At 63.0% G+C, this 16,639-nt stretch overlaps 2 protein-coding genes across 3 annotated transcripts; one reads left to right on the forward strand and one right to left on the reverse strand.

The window, feature by feature from the left end:
* Nucleotides 1-148: 148 nt before the first annotated feature.
* On the forward strand, nucleotides 149-8,772 carry BACE1 (beta-secretase 1). The gene is made up of 9 exons (XM_038161375.1): nucleotides 149-528; nucleotides 4,133-4,221; nucleotides 4,366-4,582; nucleotides 4,769-4,906; nucleotides 4,989-5,123; nucleotides 5,265-5,366; nucleotides 5,494-5,643; nucleotides 5,768-5,939; nucleotides 6,016-8,772. The coding sequence occupies exons 1-9, from the start codon at nucleotides 283-285 to the stop codon at nucleotides 6,255-6,257; spliced, it is 1,491 nt and encodes a 496-aa protein (XP_038017303.1). The 5' UTR covers nucleotides 149-282; the 3' UTR covers nucleotides 6,258-8,772.
* Nucleotides 8,773-8,993: 221 nt separating this feature from the next.
* On the reverse strand, nucleotides 8,994-16,638 carry RNF214 (ring finger protein 214). 2 transcript variants are annotated; one of them, XM_038161374.1, is made up of 15 exons: nucleotides 16,431-16,638; nucleotides 15,763-15,964; nucleotides 15,078-15,137; nucleotides 14,748-14,888; nucleotides 14,344-14,483; nucleotides 13,732-13,800; nucleotides 12,841-12,937; nucleotides 12,540-12,628; nucleotides 12,043-12,133; nucleotides 11,755-11,853; nucleotides 11,148-11,515; nucleotides 10,641-10,776; nucleotides 10,283-10,390; nucleotides 9,871-9,966; nucleotides 8,994-9,249 (listed from the first exon to the last, which is right to left on the reverse strand). In XM_038161374.1, the coding sequence occupies exons 1-15, from the start codon at nucleotides 16,508-16,510 to the stop codon at nucleotides 9,184-9,186; spliced, it is 1,842 nt and encodes a 613-aa protein (XP_038017302.1). In that variant the 5' UTR covers nucleotides 16,511-16,638; the 3' UTR covers nucleotides 8,994-9,183. The 2 variants fall into 2 exon arrangements, with proteins under 2 accessions (XP_038017302.1, XP_038017301.1); XM_038161373.1 differs by having other exon boundaries at nucleotides 12,043-12,145.
* Between the last annotated feature and the right edge of the window lies 1 nt (nucleotide 16,639).

Genomic DNA, 16,639 nt, shown 5'->3' on the forward strand with positions numbered 1-16,639 from the left:
CGGCCCGGCCCGGCGCGTCCCGGTGTTCCCGGTGTTCCCGGTGTTCCCGGCGTCCCGGGCACGGCGAGGGGGCCCGGCGAAGGGCCGGGGGCACCGGGCAGGGCCGGGGCGGGTCTCTCGGCGAGCGCTTCCGCCGGCGGGCGGGCTTTCCGGGGCGGGTCCGTGCGCGCCGCCATGCCCGCCGCCGCCGCGCCGCCCGCCCGCCCCGGCGCGGCCGCCCCGCCGAGGCGCGGGGCGCTGCGGGCCCGCTGAGCGCGTCCCCCCCGAGGGCTCCCCGCGGCCATGGCGCCCGCCTGGCCCTGGCTGCTGCTGTGGCTGGGCGTGCTGCGCGCCCTCCCGGCCCCGCCGCGCATCCGCCTGCCGCTGCGGGGCGGCGCGGCCCCGCCGTCGGGGCTCCGGCAGCGCCGGGCGCCGCTGGACGCCGAGCCCGACAGCGCCGGCAGCTTCGTGGAGATGATCGACAACCTGCGCGGCAAGTCCGGGCAGGGGTACTACGTGGAGATGACGGTGGGCAGCCCCCCGCAGAAGGTGAGGCGGGAGGGGATCCCCGCGTCTCTCGCATCCCCCGCATCTCGCTCGTCCCCCGCGTTCCCCGCACTCCCGGGGCTGCGGGTGCCCCTCCGGCCCGGCGCGGGGCTGCGGAGCGCGGAGCAGAGGCGCTGCGGGTGCCACCATGGCTTCGCGTGCCTCTCTCCGCACGGCCCGGGCGGCGTTCCTGCTTCTCGCCGCTCCGGTGATGCTTTTCCTGCTGGCTTTCGGCTCAACCTGGCCGCAGGCCCCCGCCGAAGGTGACCCCGGGACTGGCCGGGCGCGGTGGCCGGTGCTGCGTGTGCCTCTACGTGCGGGCGAAGCAGGCTGCATGGCTCCATCCCTCCCTCCCTTCCCGCTCCATCCCTCCCTCCCTTCCCGCTCCATCCCTCCCCCCGTGCCTCCCTCCCCGCTGCCGAGCCGGAGGCTGCCGCTGGAGCCGGGGGCGGCACGGGGGTGGGCTGTGGCTCCGCATGCAGGCGCGGAGGAGCCCACGGCCAAGCCGTGCTCGGCAGTTCCTCCCAGCACAGCCCCGGGCGCAGCTGCTGCCCGGTCTGCGTGCTGCTCCGGCCCGGGGAAATGCTCCCGAAACCCTCCCGAGCTCGGCTTTCCCCGGGACCTCGTGATGGTTTGCGCTGCGCAGGAGCTGGGGCGGCGCGGGGAGGCAGAGGGCAGGAAAATGGGATGGCCTGGGTGGAAAGGGAGCCCACAGAGCCACAGAGCAGGCGTTGGTGCGTCACCAGGCTCTGATCCTGCTCCATCTTTCTGTCAGCATCCCTCACATGCCGCCCAGCTGGAGTGGCACCGTGTGCCTGCACGCTGGGGCCAGGTGCCAGTCACACAGCACGGGACAACCGGCTCCTCCCCTCTTTTATGGGTGAGATCTGGGAGGTTCCCACCGCTAAATCCTTTTGTGCCCATCCTGATCCCCGTTGCCACCAGCAACAAGTCTGGCCCAAGCGGCTGAGGCTCCAGGTTCCTGCAAGCACAGGGCCACGTCCCCTCATGCCTGCCATCACCACATTTTGGGTGCTGCCAGAACAGCCAGCACCCACGCAGGCTCTGAAGTAAAGGCTGCCTTTCCCCACGAGCTGGCTGTGCTCTGTGCGTGGTGGGAGAGAGCAGAGGGAGCAAGAAGTGGACGGAGGAATGACACCACTGCCGTGGCAATCGCATCTCTGGCAGCGCTGTTGCGTTGTCCCTGTGTGCCTGGGATATATTGCCTGGCAGGGTGTGTTTGGGAGGAAAAAAAAGGGGAGGAGATTATTCCTAAAATCTAGTTTTAAATGTGATTTCATCATCTCCTGCCTGCCACGTGTCGCAGCTGCCAGATAATTTCCGTGCGAGCCACCTGTTCCAGGCGCTCGGCGTTGGGAGCCAGTCACCCTTTGGGCAGCATCTCCCAGCCTTGGATTGCTTCCAAATGCAAACGTGGTGCCTGTGTGGGGGTGTGTGTGTGTGTGTGCTGGCAGAATCCCTCCAGGCATTGCAGTGGAATGAGAGGATTCCTATGAAAGAGTTTTCTGCAGGAAATTGGGAGCGTGTTTTCCCCGGGGTGGGTGCCTCCTTCCCAAAGGCTCTCCCGCAGCAGGGAGGTGGTGATCCATCTCCTCACCTTTCCTTTCACCTTCCCCATGCTGACAAGGAGCTTTCTGTATCCCCTTGTGCTTTAAATTCGCTTCTGAGCCGTGCTGTGCTGCCAAGTCACCGTCAGCAGCTGATTGCTCACACATTCCGTGTGTCCAAGCATGTTGGTTTCCCTGGCTCCCCAGAACGGGCTGATTCATAAACACTCAGGGGAGAGGGGTGAGCTGAGCAGCAGGAGCCGCTGTTTTGGGGCAGATGGCGCAGGCTTGGTGCCCCAGGAGCAGCACAGAGCTCTAGGGACGTGTGTGACACAGAGCCAGTGCTGCTGCTGAGGTGCCTGGAGGGACTGTCACTTCCAGGGACAGGTTTCAGGCGGTGTCCCTGCCACACATGTCTTGGCGTCCCCGGTTCACGTGTCACGTCCTGGCCTGAATGGATGGCTGGGCTGAGTCTCAAGGATCTGGGTCCCCTCCACGTGGGTCCTGTGCGTGACCCCTTCAGCAGGATGGAGCCTGCGAGAGTGAAAGCCCTCCCTGCCTCGTCTCCCTGCAGCGTCAGCTCAGCAGGTCCTTCTCCAGGGAAACCAGGCTCCTCTGGGTGCCCTGGGGATTGCAGACGAGCTGTGTGGAGCAGGTGGCCCCTAATGGCACGGCCCTGGCAATGCAGGTGCCGGGTTGCCAGGCTGTGTGGTGGGTGCTGAGCTGGCACCTGCCCCGGGGTGGGTACTGGGGGGGTGAACGTGCTGCTCTGATCTTCACCCACGGCCTGAAACGTTCCCTCGGCAGGGAGGGGGAGCTGGGGCGCTCAGGACACGCCAGCCCCCGGCAGGGAGAGCGCTCGGCAGCTGCAGCCGGTGCTGCTGCGATTAACACAAGCGCATTAACCTCCTTCCCCTGCCTCTGACTCCACAGATTAGGGGCCAGAGCCCTGGAGCTGCTGCCCGGGCTGCTGCTGTGAAGCAGCTCCTGGGTCTGGGGCCGGGGCTTACCCTGAGCTCTGCTGCCCAGCACAGCCAGGAGGCTCAGACAGCCCCGCTCCCACCAGGGCTATCCCACCAGGGCTATCCCACCAGGGCTATCCACCCAGGCTATCCCACCAGGGCTATCCCACCAGGGCTATCCCACCAGGGCCCCAGGCTATCCCACCAGGGCTATCCCACCAGGGCTATCCACCCAGGCTATCCCACCAGGGCTATCCCACCAGGGCTATCCCACCCCAGCAATCCCACCCCAGCAATCCCACTAGGGCTATCCCACCAGGGCTATCCACCCAGGCTATCCCACCAGGGCTATCCACCCAGGCTATCCCACCAGGGCTATCCCACCAGGGCTATCCCACCCAGGCTATCCCACCAGGGCTATCCCACCAGGGCTATCCACCCCAGCAATCCCACCCTGGCTATCCCACCCAGGCTATCCCACCAGGGCTATCCCACCCCAGCAATTCCACCGGGTCTATCCCACCCAGGCTATCCTACCAGGTCTATCCCACCCAGGCTGTCCCACCCGGCCACCCTGCCCCTCTCCTCGGCAGGGCCGTGGGCACAGGTCAGCTGAGGGCAGGATCAGGCTGGTCCTCTCCTGGGCTGCCAGTGGGCTGTTTGCCAAGCGTGGTAATGCTGCCCGGGCAGGAGCGAGTCAGGAGCAGGGCTCGGCAGATGGGTGGCGATTAGCGGCCGCAGGGGCTGCCCACCAGCGAGCCTTCCCTCCGCTGTGCCAGCAAATCTGCTTTCCTGGCAGGGGGAGCCCGTGCACCCTGTGCTGCTGCTGCTGCTCTCGGGCCCCCAGACACCTGCCAAGTGGTTCCTGAATCCTGCCCTGGATTTGGGGGCCGGGGCCGGGCCGTGCTGAGCGAGGAGCTCACGCTCTGTTTGCACAGCGCTGGATGCTGTTTGCTCTTTGTGCAACTCCCTGATGTCGCTGCCTGCTGCTCCACCACCTCCTTCTCTCCTCTCTGGGCACAACAAAAGGGGGTCCCACTGCTCTCATGAGCCTTCCTGTCTTTCTTCCTTCTCCAGCTGAATATCCTGGTGGACACAGGGAGCAGTAACTTCGCCGTGGGAGCCGCACCACACCCCTTCCTCCGGAGATACTACCAGCGGCAGCTGTGGGTATTCTGGGGGGACACGGAGCACGCTGCTTCTCCTTGCTGGAGGTCTGGCCAGACCCTGCCGGGTACGGCCTGGCCTCTGGAGTGGCTGTGTGCACACAAACCCTGCTGGGCTGACTCGTCCCTTGGCTGCCGTTGCAGGTCCAGCACCTACCGCGACCTGCGGAAGGGGGTGTACGTGCCCTACACCCAGGGCAAGTGGGAAGGGGAGCTGGGCACTGACCTTGTCACCATCCCCCACGGCCCCAACGTCACCGTCAGAGCCAACATCGCCGCCATCACGGAGTCAGACAAATTCTTCATCAACGGCTCCAACTGGGAAGGGATCCTGGGACTGGCGTATGCCGAGATTGCCCGGGTGAGTCCTGGCTGACAGTCCTGGGTGTCAGCACCAAAACGCTTCAGTTGCCTTTTTCCTTGTCCCTGTTTGTCCCCTGGGGCACGGCAGTGCTGGTGAGGGGAACTCCCCTGGGTGCAGAGAGCTCCTGGAGAAGGGACAGCACTGACACATCCCTGTCCTGCCTCTGCTTTCTCCTCCCACCAGCCCGACGACAGCCTGGAGCCCTTCTTTGACTCCCTGGTGAAGCAGACACGGGTGCCCAACATCTTCTCCCTGCAGCTGTGCGGGACGGGCTTCTCTCCCAACGAGACAGAGGCCGTGGCCTCGGTGGGAGGCAGCATGGTGAGCCCTCCGCAGGTGGCCGGGGGGTTCCTTTGCGGCACTGCCAGCGCGTGGTGGCAGCGCCGCTGTGTCTGCTCTGCAGATCATCGGTGGCATCGACCGCTCGCTGTACGTGGGTGACATCTGGTACACCCCCATCCGCAAGGAGTGGTACTACGAGGTCATCATCGTCAAGCTGGAGGTCAACGGGCAGGACCTGAACATGGACTGCAAGGAGGTGAGCGGTGGTGGACCTGCCCCACGGGCACTGGGAGGCACTGGAGGGCACTGGAAGGCACCCAGCATTGCTCAGAGGAGGCTGGGAGGGGAGCGGGCTGGGGTCCTGCACCTGGCTCACTCCTCCTCTTCGGCCCCCCAGTACAACTACGACAAGAGCATCGTGGACAGCGGGACCACCAACCTCAGGCTGCCCAAGAAGGTGTTTGAGGCTGCGGTGAAATCCATCAAAACAGCATCTTCGGTCAGTGGATCCCATCCCTTTCCCACGGGCCAGGGCGGGCTGTGGGCAGTGTGGCTGCCCCTCACCAGCTGGCATCCCTGCTGCCTGCCCAGCCGGGCCCCGCTCACCTTCCCTTTCCCTCTGGTAGACGGAGAAGTTCCCGGACGGCTTCTGGCTGGGGGAGCAGCTGGTTTGCTGGCAGGTCGGCACCACCCCCTGGCACATCTTCCCGGTCCTGTCCCTCTACCTGATGGGGGAGGCCACCAACCAGTCCTTCCGGATCACCATCCTGCCCCAGGTGAGCGCTGGCCTGGCCAGACCCTGCCCAGGGAGCGTGGGCTGGAGAGGGCAGGACGCAGCTGGGCGGCCACGGCCACCTCATGTGCCCCCTTCCCCGACTGCTCCTCTCTCTCCCCCTGCAGCAATACCTGCGCCCGGTGGAGGACGTGGCCACCTCTCAGGACGACTGCTACAAGTTCGCCATCTCCCAGTCCTCCACGGGCACCGTCATGGGCGCCGTGATCATGGAGGGTTTCTACGTGGTGTTCGACCGCGCCCGCAAGCGCATCGGCTTCGCCGTCAGCGCCTGCCACGGTGAGCCGGGGAGCGGGGAGGGGGACGGAGGGGACGCGGGTGTGCAGAGACCAGAGCCCGCCTCCCCTTCCCGCAGCGCACGACGAGTTCCGGACGGCCGCGGTGGACGGGCCCCACCTGCACTCCAACATGGAGGACTGCGGCTACAACATCCCGCAGACGGACGAGTCCACCCTGATGACCATCGCCTACGTGATGGCGGCCATCTGCGCCCTCTTCATGCTGCCCCTGTGCCTCATGGTGTTCCAGTGGCGCTGCTTCCGCTGCCTGCGGCGGGACCACGACGACTTCGCCGACGACATCTCCTTGCTGAAGTGACGGCAGAGCGCGGGCGCGGCCCCGGGGCCGCGGGTGAGGCAGCGGGGCAGGGGCCTCGCTCCGGGGGCTGGAGCGTGGCGGCAGCGTGGGGAGCTCGGAGCCTGCGCCCGGGGCCCGGGGACTCGGTGTCCGGCAGGGCCGGCAGCCGGGGGAGCCCCAGGCCCGGGCTCCGTTCGTCTGGGACCTGCAGCAGGAGCGTGGCAGCCGGGCAGTGGGAGAGCTCAGCAGCCCCATCCCGGGGGCTGGGGGCAGCTTCTCTGCTCCAGCACCAGGACAGGACCGAGCTCTCCCACCCAGCCTCGCCTGGCTTGATGGAGTGACGCTGATGAGCCGTCCCCAGCCCGTCCCCTCCATCCCTGTGCGTCCCTTTCCAGCTCGCCCCGCCGGGAAGCTGCCAGCCCGGGCTCTCCTGTAGGGAGCTGTGCTGCAGCTGTGCCTCCCCCTGACTCCCTGCACTGAGCCAGACCCCGGGGATCATCCTGGAGCCATCCAGCCTCGGGCTTTTCAGAGACAGCCCTGCAGGGCCAGCCTGGGCTGCCCAGACAGGGCTTTCCCACCTGCCCTGCTGCCCCTACACCGCTCACGATCACATTTCCCCTGCATATTTCTGCCTCCCTGAGCTGTGCTGTGCTGCCAGCCCTGGGATTCCCTGCACCCTCCCAGGACAGGCAGGAGCAGGCACCCATCCTCTCCCGGGACAGGCAGGAGCAGGCACCCATCCTCTCCCGGGACAGGCAGGAGCAGGCACCCATGCTCTCCCCACATCACGTGGCATGGGAAACTCCCTGCCCTGGCTTCCAGCATCAGCAGTGGCTGCCATGCAGAAGCCAGTGCCAGGAGTGAAGTTCCCAGCCCTGGCACCGGCTGCTCCCCAGCCCACCCAGCCCTTCGAAAGCCATAGGGGAGCCTGGGCCCCCCCTGCAGCCCCCCACCTCCCCGCCGGCGCACCCCACGGCGCAGCAGCTCCTCCCTGCTCACTCCACACGTCCAGGCCTGGCTGTGAGACACCCTGGCACGCCGGGGACAGGCGGCAGCTGCGGGAACTGCAGCGTTTCTTGTTTTTTAAACACATGGTTGTATTTATTTTCTTTTTTTTTTTTTTACAAAGCGTGTCACTGGTAGCGCAGCTGCGCGTCGAGAGCGTGTACAGAGCACGGCCGCCTCTCACCTGTACAGTATATCCATATATCTCTATTTTTAATTCTAGCCCTGAAAGCCACTGTTCCAACATTAGGGGTCGGTCCTGTTTTGTTTTGGGGTTTTTTTTTAATCTTTTTAGCCTTCTGCTCAGCGCTCGGCCGCTGTGGGCACCACACGGGGCCAGGGCTCAGCCGCGTGTGTGGTGGGAGCATGAGATGGTGGGGGGCTCCCAGCTGGCTTGAGGAGGGGGTGCGGGGCTGGAGCACGCAGAGCAGTGGCTCACAAGCCCGAAGGACCCTGAGCACAGAAGGCGCCTCTGTCCTCAGAGAGGATTTTCGGTGTGTGAGGACAAGCCCTGGTCCCCGTGCTGCGGGATCACCGTCCCTTCCCCAGAGCAGACACTGAGCTCGCAGGCGGTGGTAGTGCTGTATTCCCTTGCTTCTCTGCCTCCAGCCCGGACAGGAAAGCTCAGACACGGAGATTCCACGACCGAAAGGCATCACTCCTCCATGATCAAAGAGGGGATACCTGCAGTGCCAGGGCCGAGCTGGCGGCTGCCCCGCAGAGCCCCCGGGTCAGGCAGGGCCAGACTGAGCACCCACAACAATCCCCGAGCACAGAGCTTGTTAATAAACCCTGCAGCCAAACGTTTCTCTGGGAAGGCAGCGAGGGAGCCAGGAAACCCAGGCAGAGTAGGAAACCAGCCGGCCCTGCACGGGGCACTGCCACAACAGCCCCCACGCTGCCCCTGCTCACCCCCAGCGCGCTCACACAGAGCCCCCCGGCCCCGGCCTCGCTCCAAACCCCATCCAGCCACTCCCTGCAAGAGGACAACGTTGTCCCCCCACCCTCGTGCCTGCCCAGGACCCCCAGGACCCCCAGAGACTCTGTTGTGGACCACTGCCTTAAAGCACGCCCCGAGCGTGCGCGTCGGAGGAGCCGCAGCCCGGGCACCGGGGGCTCCCCTGCCCTGGCCCGGGGCAGAGGGGCTGCCGGCAGTGCCCGGTTCCCGCTGCGCGCCGCCAGGAAACGGGGCGGGGGGGTTTTTAGAGAGTCGTTGCAAGAATTTCAGCGGTGCTGAGCACCTCGCAATCCCACCGAGATCCATGGAGAAAGGGCTGGGATCAGCCCGTGCCGAGGAGGAGGGACAGGAGAGGGAACGCAGGAACTGTGACGGGTTGGTGGATCCTGAGCTGCAGCGCAGCCGCGTCCCTCCGCTCCCTCCCCGGCCCGGTGACAGAGGGGACAGGGCGGGACAGGACCGTGGGCTGTCGCTGGAGGCTCCAGTACTCTGTAACCCAGTGTCTATGTAAGAACAATGAATGTTAACACGGTAAATTATTATGACATTAAAATAAACGACCACGAAAAATTGGCTCTTCGTCCGCAGCTTGTTCTCTGGCAGGAGGGGAAAAAGCAGGTGGTGACTGCAGGGCTGTGGGGGTGGTGAGGCTTCGGGTCACGGGGAACAGCCCTAGGGAAGGAGCTGAAGTGGGAAGAGGTGGCTGAGGCAGTTCCCAGCCCGCAGGGAACACTGACCCTCCTGTGGAAGAAGCCAGCGAGGCTGCAGACTAAGAAACGAGGAGCTGCAGCAAATCACTGCATAATATACACACTTTATTTATGAATCTGTATGTTTACAGACTTTCTATACACACATTACCTATATAATAAAAATGTACATGTGTATACATGATCGTATAAATATAGAACTGTAGAAATCTTAGAACTGATCCTGTCTATTCACAGCCACTCCTCCCAGGGGCCCACGTTGTCCCAGCAGCCGTCATTTCAGGCTTGGGCAAAAGGGGCAAGTGTCATTCGTGTTGGTTTGTGCCCAGAATTTGATGCACTGCAAGAGAGAGAATTAGTCAAGAGCCACTGGCCCGAGCCAAAGGTGCCATCATTGTCCACAGCACTCCCTTCAGGGATATTTCCTTTGCTCCTTGCAGCCTCCATCACGAGGTCACCGTGAGGAAGGAGCCCTTGTCACCCCTGCAGGACCTTCAGGCCCTCCTCAACAGGAGTTTCCATTTCCTTTCCTGCTGGAGGCCCCAGAGCTGCTGGGATGGGGGGTTGCCACACAGGTGACCCCCTGCCAGACCCGTGGGACAGGAAAGTCTCCTCGTCTTGCCAAGAGCTGCTGTCTGGCATCCCCAGCCCAGGCACCTGGGCAGCAGCGGCAGCTCTCCCCTCACCCTGTGTTCCAGATCCTTCCAGACTGCCTTGCTCCAGCATCCACCTCTCACAGACACAGCACAGGCCCAGGGACACGAGGGCAGCCTGTTCCTAAAGCCACCCCCCGCCGGCCATGCAAGGCGGCCCGGCCAAGAGTAAAGGATGGGATGACAGGATGCAGGGAAGCTGTTTACTGATCATACCCTTCTCCTGGCAAGGTGTCAGGGCAGCAAGGACTCGGGAAGGGTCACTTGGAAGGAGCAGGAGGAGGGTCTGAGCAGCGGAACACACTCACCTCCTTGTGCAGCACGTGTGAGCAGGCCATGGGGTGAAGGTCACCGGGCTGCACGAGCTTCTGGCACATCAGACACAGCTTACAGGCAGCTGGGGTCTGGGGGGGCAGTGAGGGAAAGAAAGGAGCAGCCAGGGGGGTCAGACACAGCTCTGATCTCAGATTCAGCTGCAGCCCGAGGCCACAGGGTGCTCACTCCCTCTGCCCACAGCCATCACGCCCCGAGAGCCACCATCCCGACCCGTGTCCCTCTGTTCCAGCGTGAAACCCCAAGGATCTGTGCCCCCAATCCTCCCCTTCACCTCAGCAGCCCAGGCAGCTGTGTGAGCAGAGCCCCCAGCTCCAGGGGCTCATCCCATCCCTCCAGGACACCCCGGGCAGGCTCCCCCTCCCCAGGGCAGCCAAGCAGCCTTACGTGCGCCGCTGTTCCCGGGTAGGCGACCTGGGCCGGGGGCAGGAACATGGGTGTGCTGATCTGAGGCAGAGGACCGGAGAACATGGGGGCCCTGATCCGGCCCAGAGGCTGCAGCAAGGCAGAGGAGGCACGTCAGAAGAGCCCGGGAGGAAAGGACAGAGGAGTCACCCCAGGGAGGAGCGCTCCCTGCAGTCAGCAGGACAGGGAACCCAGGGGACAGCCCTGACGCACAGCGCAGGCTCTGTGGGGAGCCAGGGAGCAGGGGCAGCTCTCCTGGCTGCCCAGGCAGCTCTCCCTGCTCCCCAGGCAGCTCTCCCTGCTCCCCAGCCCCCGTGCAGCAGCCCCCAGGCTGTCCCACCTGCGCGCCGGCCGCTGCTCGCTCCTGCTGCTCTGCCAGCTTGGCTGCCACCAGCTGGTTCAGCTCCTCCATGGTCAGGCCGGCCATGGTCCTCCGGGCAGTCTTGATCTGCTGCAGGATGTTGGTCAGCTGGGCCCTGCAGGGACAGCAGCCTGCTAAGAGCTCCTGGTCCTCACAGATCCCTCCTGGGATCCCTCGGCCGGCGCTGCTTCCCCTCCACCCTCCAAGTGAGGTGAGCCGCGTGCCGAGGAGCTTCTCTCCCCAAAACACTGGGGATAGAGCAGGCAACCCCCAGGCTGGGGGGCTCCTGGCCGTGCCCAGATATCCCTGCCATCCTGCAAAGCTGCCAGTGACCCCCATCCCCAGGGCAAACCCGATGGAGAGCACCACCTCTGCCTGCCTCCCCTCCCGCAGACCCCGCTGACAGCAGGAGCCCCCCTGCCCTGCTGCCAGCTCCCACTGCGCTCACAAGCCCCCGTGCCCTCCCGAAACCCAGCAGCCCCTCACTTGTTGCACTGTGGAAAGCGAGTCAGCAGCTTCTCCAGCAGCTTCTCCAGCTTGTCGGCCGGCTGGGGCCTGTGGAACTCGGGGGCGCCGCCCAGCCCGGGCGGAGGAGGGATGGAGGCAGCAGGGGCCATGTGGGGCCCCTGCGTGCCCAGGAGCGACGCCACCACCGGGCTGCTCCTCCCCTGGGAAGCGGGCAGGGGTGGCGAGGGCTGGTTGGGCCGGGGCATGGCGGGGTTCAGCAGGGGGAAGGAGAGCGCCCGGGGATCGGCGCTCGGCATGACCATGGGCACGGGGACGGGCCCGATGGGGAAGGGGAGCCGGGGGGTCAGGGATGGGCTGGGCTGGAATGCCGTCAGCATGAAATCTGTCTGAGAAAGAAAAACAGGGCAAGAGGGAAGGGCTGGTTAGAGTAAGACCACCTGGAAGCAGAGCCGAGCGGCCTCTTCTGCAGGCAGCGAGGCGGGAACTGCAGGCAGTGGCAGCTGGAGAGGGAAGGAGACCCTTCCCGTCCTCTCGAGTAATCCCAGAGAGGGAATGGGCCATCCCACGCGTGCCCAGGGCCTGGCAGCACGGAGTGCCCGTGCTGCGGGGCTGGAGAGGCACTCACCTCGGAAGGAGGAGGAGGCAGCGTCGGCGTCGGGATCTGGGGGAGGCTGCTCAGCTTCGTGCCGTTCCTCACCATCTGGATGTGGTCGTTGAACTGATCCTAGCAGAGAGGGAAGAAAACGGCTGCATTCATCAAAGCTGAGCGAGTTGGGGCATTCCAAGGCAGGGGGAGGCAGGCCCTGAAGTGGCACTGTTTGGCTCCCCAGAAGAATGGAGAGGAGCTGAAGGGAGGAACACTGTGTGCGAAGGGCTGCTCACTGCTAGGCTGGGAGAGGTCAGCAGAACTTACTCGGACACTTTGCTTGGTCATCCGTATCCTGTTCAGCCTCATCTCCCACTCCTGCTTTGGCCTCATGGTCTCCAGCGTGGGTGGCGCAGACCTGCAAGCACAGCTGAACTTTCCCCCTTGCAACTGAGCTCTCACTGGCTGCAAAGTGGGAACAGGCAACCCCCACACCCTCCTGGCTTCCCCTCCTCCAGCGGGGTGGGAAGGGCTCAGCCCCAGGTGAGGCACCCCACAAGGGAGAGGGACCGACCTGGGGGACACCAGGGACGCCACAGCCAGCAGCACTGGCTGAGCCTGGCAGATGAACAGAGACAGGGGATGAGCACAGCCCCACATGCCCTTGCTGTGGGACATTACTGAACCACACCGATCCAGCAAGAAACCTCAGGAAATCCTGAACTATTCCAGTCCAACCTCCAACGTAGGCAGAGGAAGAGGAGATGGGACACGGGGACACCTGAGTGACCCTCCGTGCCAGTTCTGACATGACACAGACTTACTTGAGGTAGGTGAGGTGTAGCTCTGCTTCTTTTTCTGCTTCTTCTAGTTTCAGCACCAGCAGCTCCTTCCGGCTCTCCAGGGACAGGATCTATGGGGAGAGGCTCAGTTTTTGTACTCCCATTTCTTGCTGCCACAGCAGGCACTGGGCACTGCTCCCTGCTGATGCTCACTGCCCTGACACGTGCTCATGCTTTCTCCTATCCCACAGAGTGGCCCTTGGCCTGGCTCCTGATTTCACGGCACTGTCCATCACCCAGCTGGAATCTCAAACCCTTTGCAGGGAAGGAGTCGCCCGCTCACCTCTGCTTTCCAGGCCCGCTCTGTCTCCTCAAGAATGTTCCTGTTGATTTCATTGTGCTGGTTCTTCAGCTTGTCCAGCTCCATCTCCCAGAGCTGCCTGCACACAGAACAGAACAGAACAGAGCAGAGCAGAGCAGAACGAGCCCCCTTAGGCTCAGGCACTGGAATGGCCCCAGAGGATGGATCCCAGGAGCTCTGGATGGGCTGGAACGTGGAAGATCAGCAGTGTCCAGCCCGTGACACCAGCCCCAGCTCCCTGGGCTGTGTGGGTCACTGTCCCAGCAGTGAGCTGTTCCAGAGCACACAAACAAGCAGCGTGCAAAGCCGCTGGGCCAAACGAGGGGAATTCTCCTCAGCAAAATTCAGTCCGATCCCAAGGAAGATCTGAACCAGGAATCAGCCCGAGCAGCTATGCTGCTCTGATCCTGGAGAAGTTTAAATCTGGGCATTTCCACCTGTGCTTTGGGAACACCTGCAGCATCCCTGCCCAGCTTTAAGCACCCGAGCGTGCCAGAGTTAGTGCAGCTGGACAGCTGTGGGGAACAGACAGGAACAGTCTGCCCCAGTTCTGGGGAGGTGAAGTTCAATCAGAAGTAGCAGTTACAAGCTGAGTCAATCCACCAAGCACAAACTCTTAATCTCGTGGGATCTTTATGTCACAAGCATCCAGGAGCCTGCTTGTGACAGGGATCAAGCAAGATTTAATGCAGAGCCCTGATGCTGAAAGGAGATAAAAGCTCGAGGGCACGTAAGCGGCCAGCACTGCTGATCTCTGTCTGTGCTCTGCCCCAGCCAAGAGCGCTGGACTCCCTCTGAGGCAGGATGACAGGAAGGAGCAGTGCTCGGAGCAGGAAGGGGCAGCACTAACCAGGTGAGGGATAAGAGCCTTACTTCTCATCAGACTGCTCTGCAATCAGAGAGGCAATCTTGTTTTCCTTCTCCTCCTGCTCCTTCAGCAACCTGCACGGGAGAAAAGGGAGAGCTCATCTGGAGTCCCAGCGGAGCAGGGCCCACATCCAAACACCCCCAGGCCCAACCCCACACCACGGGCTGCCCGGGGATGGCTCCCTGCAGCGTGTGCGGGGAAACAGGCACCCCCAGCCCCCGCAGCACAGATCCTGCTGCCTCGTGGCACTGCACGAAGGCTGGGGCACAGAACCAGGCTGGCTGCAGGCAGCTGTGCTGCTCCCCCAGCACGAGCTCTGCCACGGTCACTCGGGGGAAAAGGGCTGAGCGCTTGGAGCCATCACTGGAGGAGTTTTACCCAAAAACGCTGCTGAGCCCTCGGAATAAAAACCAGACCTCTATGACACGACAGAATGGCTCCATAAAAATGCCAGTTCAAATGCAGGGCCTATCCTAAATTCATCCATCCATATATGGGTCTGACCTAAATACTCACTGCTCCCCAAAGTTTAAAGCTCTTTGCTCCATCAGGTTTATATCATGGTTAAGCAAGGTCTTCTTCCCCAAAAATAAACACTTTCTTTTCCGTACAAATACCTTCTGCCTTTCTCACAGAGTTTCTCAATTTCAGCTTTGAGATCCTGCTCTTTCTGCAGGAATTCTTTCTTTTCTTTCTCCATCTTTTTCTTAGTCTCTTCTCGCTTGATGGTAACATCCTGAATGGCTTTCAGGATCTCCTGGAGTAAAAGAAGCACCACACAGATACAGAGTAAAATTACCAAGTCGTGGTTTTGATTTAAAATACATTATTTTTTTGGAATGATTAATGAGATTACACAGCAGAATCTTTCCTTACAGCAGATTCAGTAAAGGTATAAATTGGTTATTATGAGGAAACTCAGGAGACTGATGCTCTGGACTGCAGGTTCTCCTGCCTCTTCATAAAGACTTTAAAATGAATTACAGGGCAGGGTAAACAAAAGCAGTTCTCCACCAAATACCTGGTGGTTTTTCATCTCCTCTTCCCTCCGCTGCTGGAGCTGCTTAAGCTGGACCTGCAGCTGATTCTCCACCTGCCTCTGCTTGTCCAACACCTCCTGGTAGCGCTCCTTCAGCAAGGCCCGCTCGGACATCATCTTGTCCTGCAGTGGAGAGCACAACTCCTCTGTAACGAGGACAGCCTGCAACAAGACTCCCGAGCTGGCATTTGATGGACTTGGAGGTCTTTTCCAACCCTAATGAGTCCATGATTCTATTTTGATAGGAATAAAGTGGGAAGAACAGCTCCTGGGAGTGTGAGCAGAGCCTGAGCACAGGGCTTCCACACCCACCAGGTTCTTCTCGATGTCCTGCTCCGTGTTCACGTCCACATCGGCCGCCTTGAAGTCGGTCTGTGAAGAGACACGATTGAGATCAGCCCCTGCGGAGACCGGACAGGGACTCCAGGCCCTCCCTGGGCCCCTGTTCCAGTGCTCTGCCACCCTCCATGGAAAGGAGATCTCTGTCATGTTGAATAAAACTTATTTTAGTTTATGGCCACTGTTCCTCATCCTATAGCTGGGCACCAACAAAAAGAAGCTGGCACCATCCTCTGACACCCCCCGGAGATATTTATATGCATTAATGGGATCCCCTCTCAGACTCATCTAGACCAGCCAGGCCCAGCTACTGCAGCCTCTCCTTACAAGAGAGATGCTCCAAACCCCTCATCATCTTCACAGCCTCCGCGGCACCCTTCTTCAGTACCTCCTTCCCTTTCTTGTACTGAGCAGCCCAGACCCGAGCACACCACTCCAGGCGTGGCCTCATCAGGGTCAAATTTTAATTAAAGATTAATCAAAATTCAAGCAGAGGACCAGGCACACAGCAGCAGCAGCTGTAAAGCTGCAAGTACAGATGTGTTTTACCCTTCAGTCACGGCTTATTCTGTTCTTTGTCCTCCGGGTTGCACAAGAGCCTTCCAGGCCCCCGGCCCCGCAGGGCACGACCCCGGGAGCCTGGGGCAGCTGCACCCACCTGCACCGCGATGTTCTGCGACGGCCTGGCCGGGGCCGCCTCCTCCTCGGGTTCCTCGGCCGCCGCTCCGCTCTGCCCCGCGGCCTCCGCGCCGCCGGGCCCGGGCTCCGCATCGCCGCCGGGGCCGGGGGCGGCCGCGGGCTCCGCATCGCCGCCGGGGCCGGGCTCGCTGGGGCTCTCCGGGGCGGAGAGCGGGCTCCCGCTGCGAGCGACGGGGACAGCGGTCAGCGCTGCGCCGCGGCTCCATCCCCGCTCCATCCCCATTCCATTCCCGCTCCATCCCCGCTCCATCCCCATTCCATTCCCGCTCCATCCCCGCTCCATCCCCATTCCATTCCCGCTCCATCCCCGCTCCATCCCCGCTCCATCCCCATTCCATCCCCGCTCCATCCCCGCTCCATCCCAGCTCCATCCCAGCTCCATCCCCATTCCATTCCCGCTCCATCCCCGCTCCATCCCCGCTCCATCCCCATTCCATCCCCATTCCATCCCCGCTCCATCCCCGCTCCATCCCCATTCCATTCCCGCTCCATCCCCATTCCATCCCCGCTCCATCCCCGCTCCATCCCCATTCCATCCCCGCTCCATCCCCGCTCCATCCCCGCTCCATCCCCGCTCCATCCCCGCCCCATCCCGGTGCCGCTGCCGCCCCGCCGGGCCCCCCTCACCTGCCGGGCGGCGCGGCGGGGCCGGGCTCGCAGAGGCGCGGCGGGTCGGGGCCATCGACCTGCGCCTGTTCCAGCGCCATGGGGGCGGCTGCGGGGCTGGGCCGGGCCGGCGGAGCGGCACCGGGCGGCACCGGGGGGCACCGAGCGGCACCGGGCGGCACCGGGGGGCACCGAGCGGCACCGGGCGGAGCGCACGACCCGCGCCCCCG

The sequence above is a fragment of the Motacilla alba genome, chromosome 24 (genome assembly GCF_015832195.1).
Source record: "Motacilla alba alba isolate MOTALB_02 chromosome 24, Motacilla_alba_V1.0_pri, whole genome shotgun sequence".
Classification (NCBI taxonomy): Eukaryota; Metazoa; Chordata; class Aves; order Passeriformes; family Motacillidae; genus Motacilla; species Motacilla alba.

What these genes read in the sequence shown, in the direction of transcription:
- BACE1 (XM_038161375.1), top strand. Translation starts at nt 283, where the DNA reads ATGGCGCCCGCCTGGCCCTGGCTGCTGCTGTGGCTGGGCGTGCTGCGC. An exon ending in CGTATGCCGAGATTGCCCGG is followed by an intron (nt 4,583 to 4,768) that starts GTGAGTCCTGGC and finishes TCCTCCCACCAG; the next exon opens with CCCGACGACAGCCTGGAGCC. An exon ending in TGAACATGGACTGCAAGGAG is followed by an intron (nt 5,124 to 5,264) that starts GTGAGCGGTGGT and finishes TCGGCCCCCCAG; the next exon opens with TACAACTACGACAAGAGCAT.
- RNF214 (XM_038161373.1), bottom strand. Translation starts at nt 16,510, where the DNA reads ATGGCGCTGGAACAGGCGCAGGTCGATGGCCCCGACCCGCCGCGCCTC. An exon ending in TGACCAAGCAAAGTGTCCGA is followed by an intron (nt 11,854 to 12,042) that starts GTAAGTTCTGCT and finishes CCTCTCTGCTAG; the next exon opens with GATCAGTTCAACGACCACAT. An exon ending in ACCCGGGAACAGCGGCGCAC is followed by an intron (nt 9,967 to 10,282) that starts GTAAGGCTGCTT and finishes CTGCCCCCCCAG; the next exon opens with ACCCCAGCTGCCTGTAAGCT.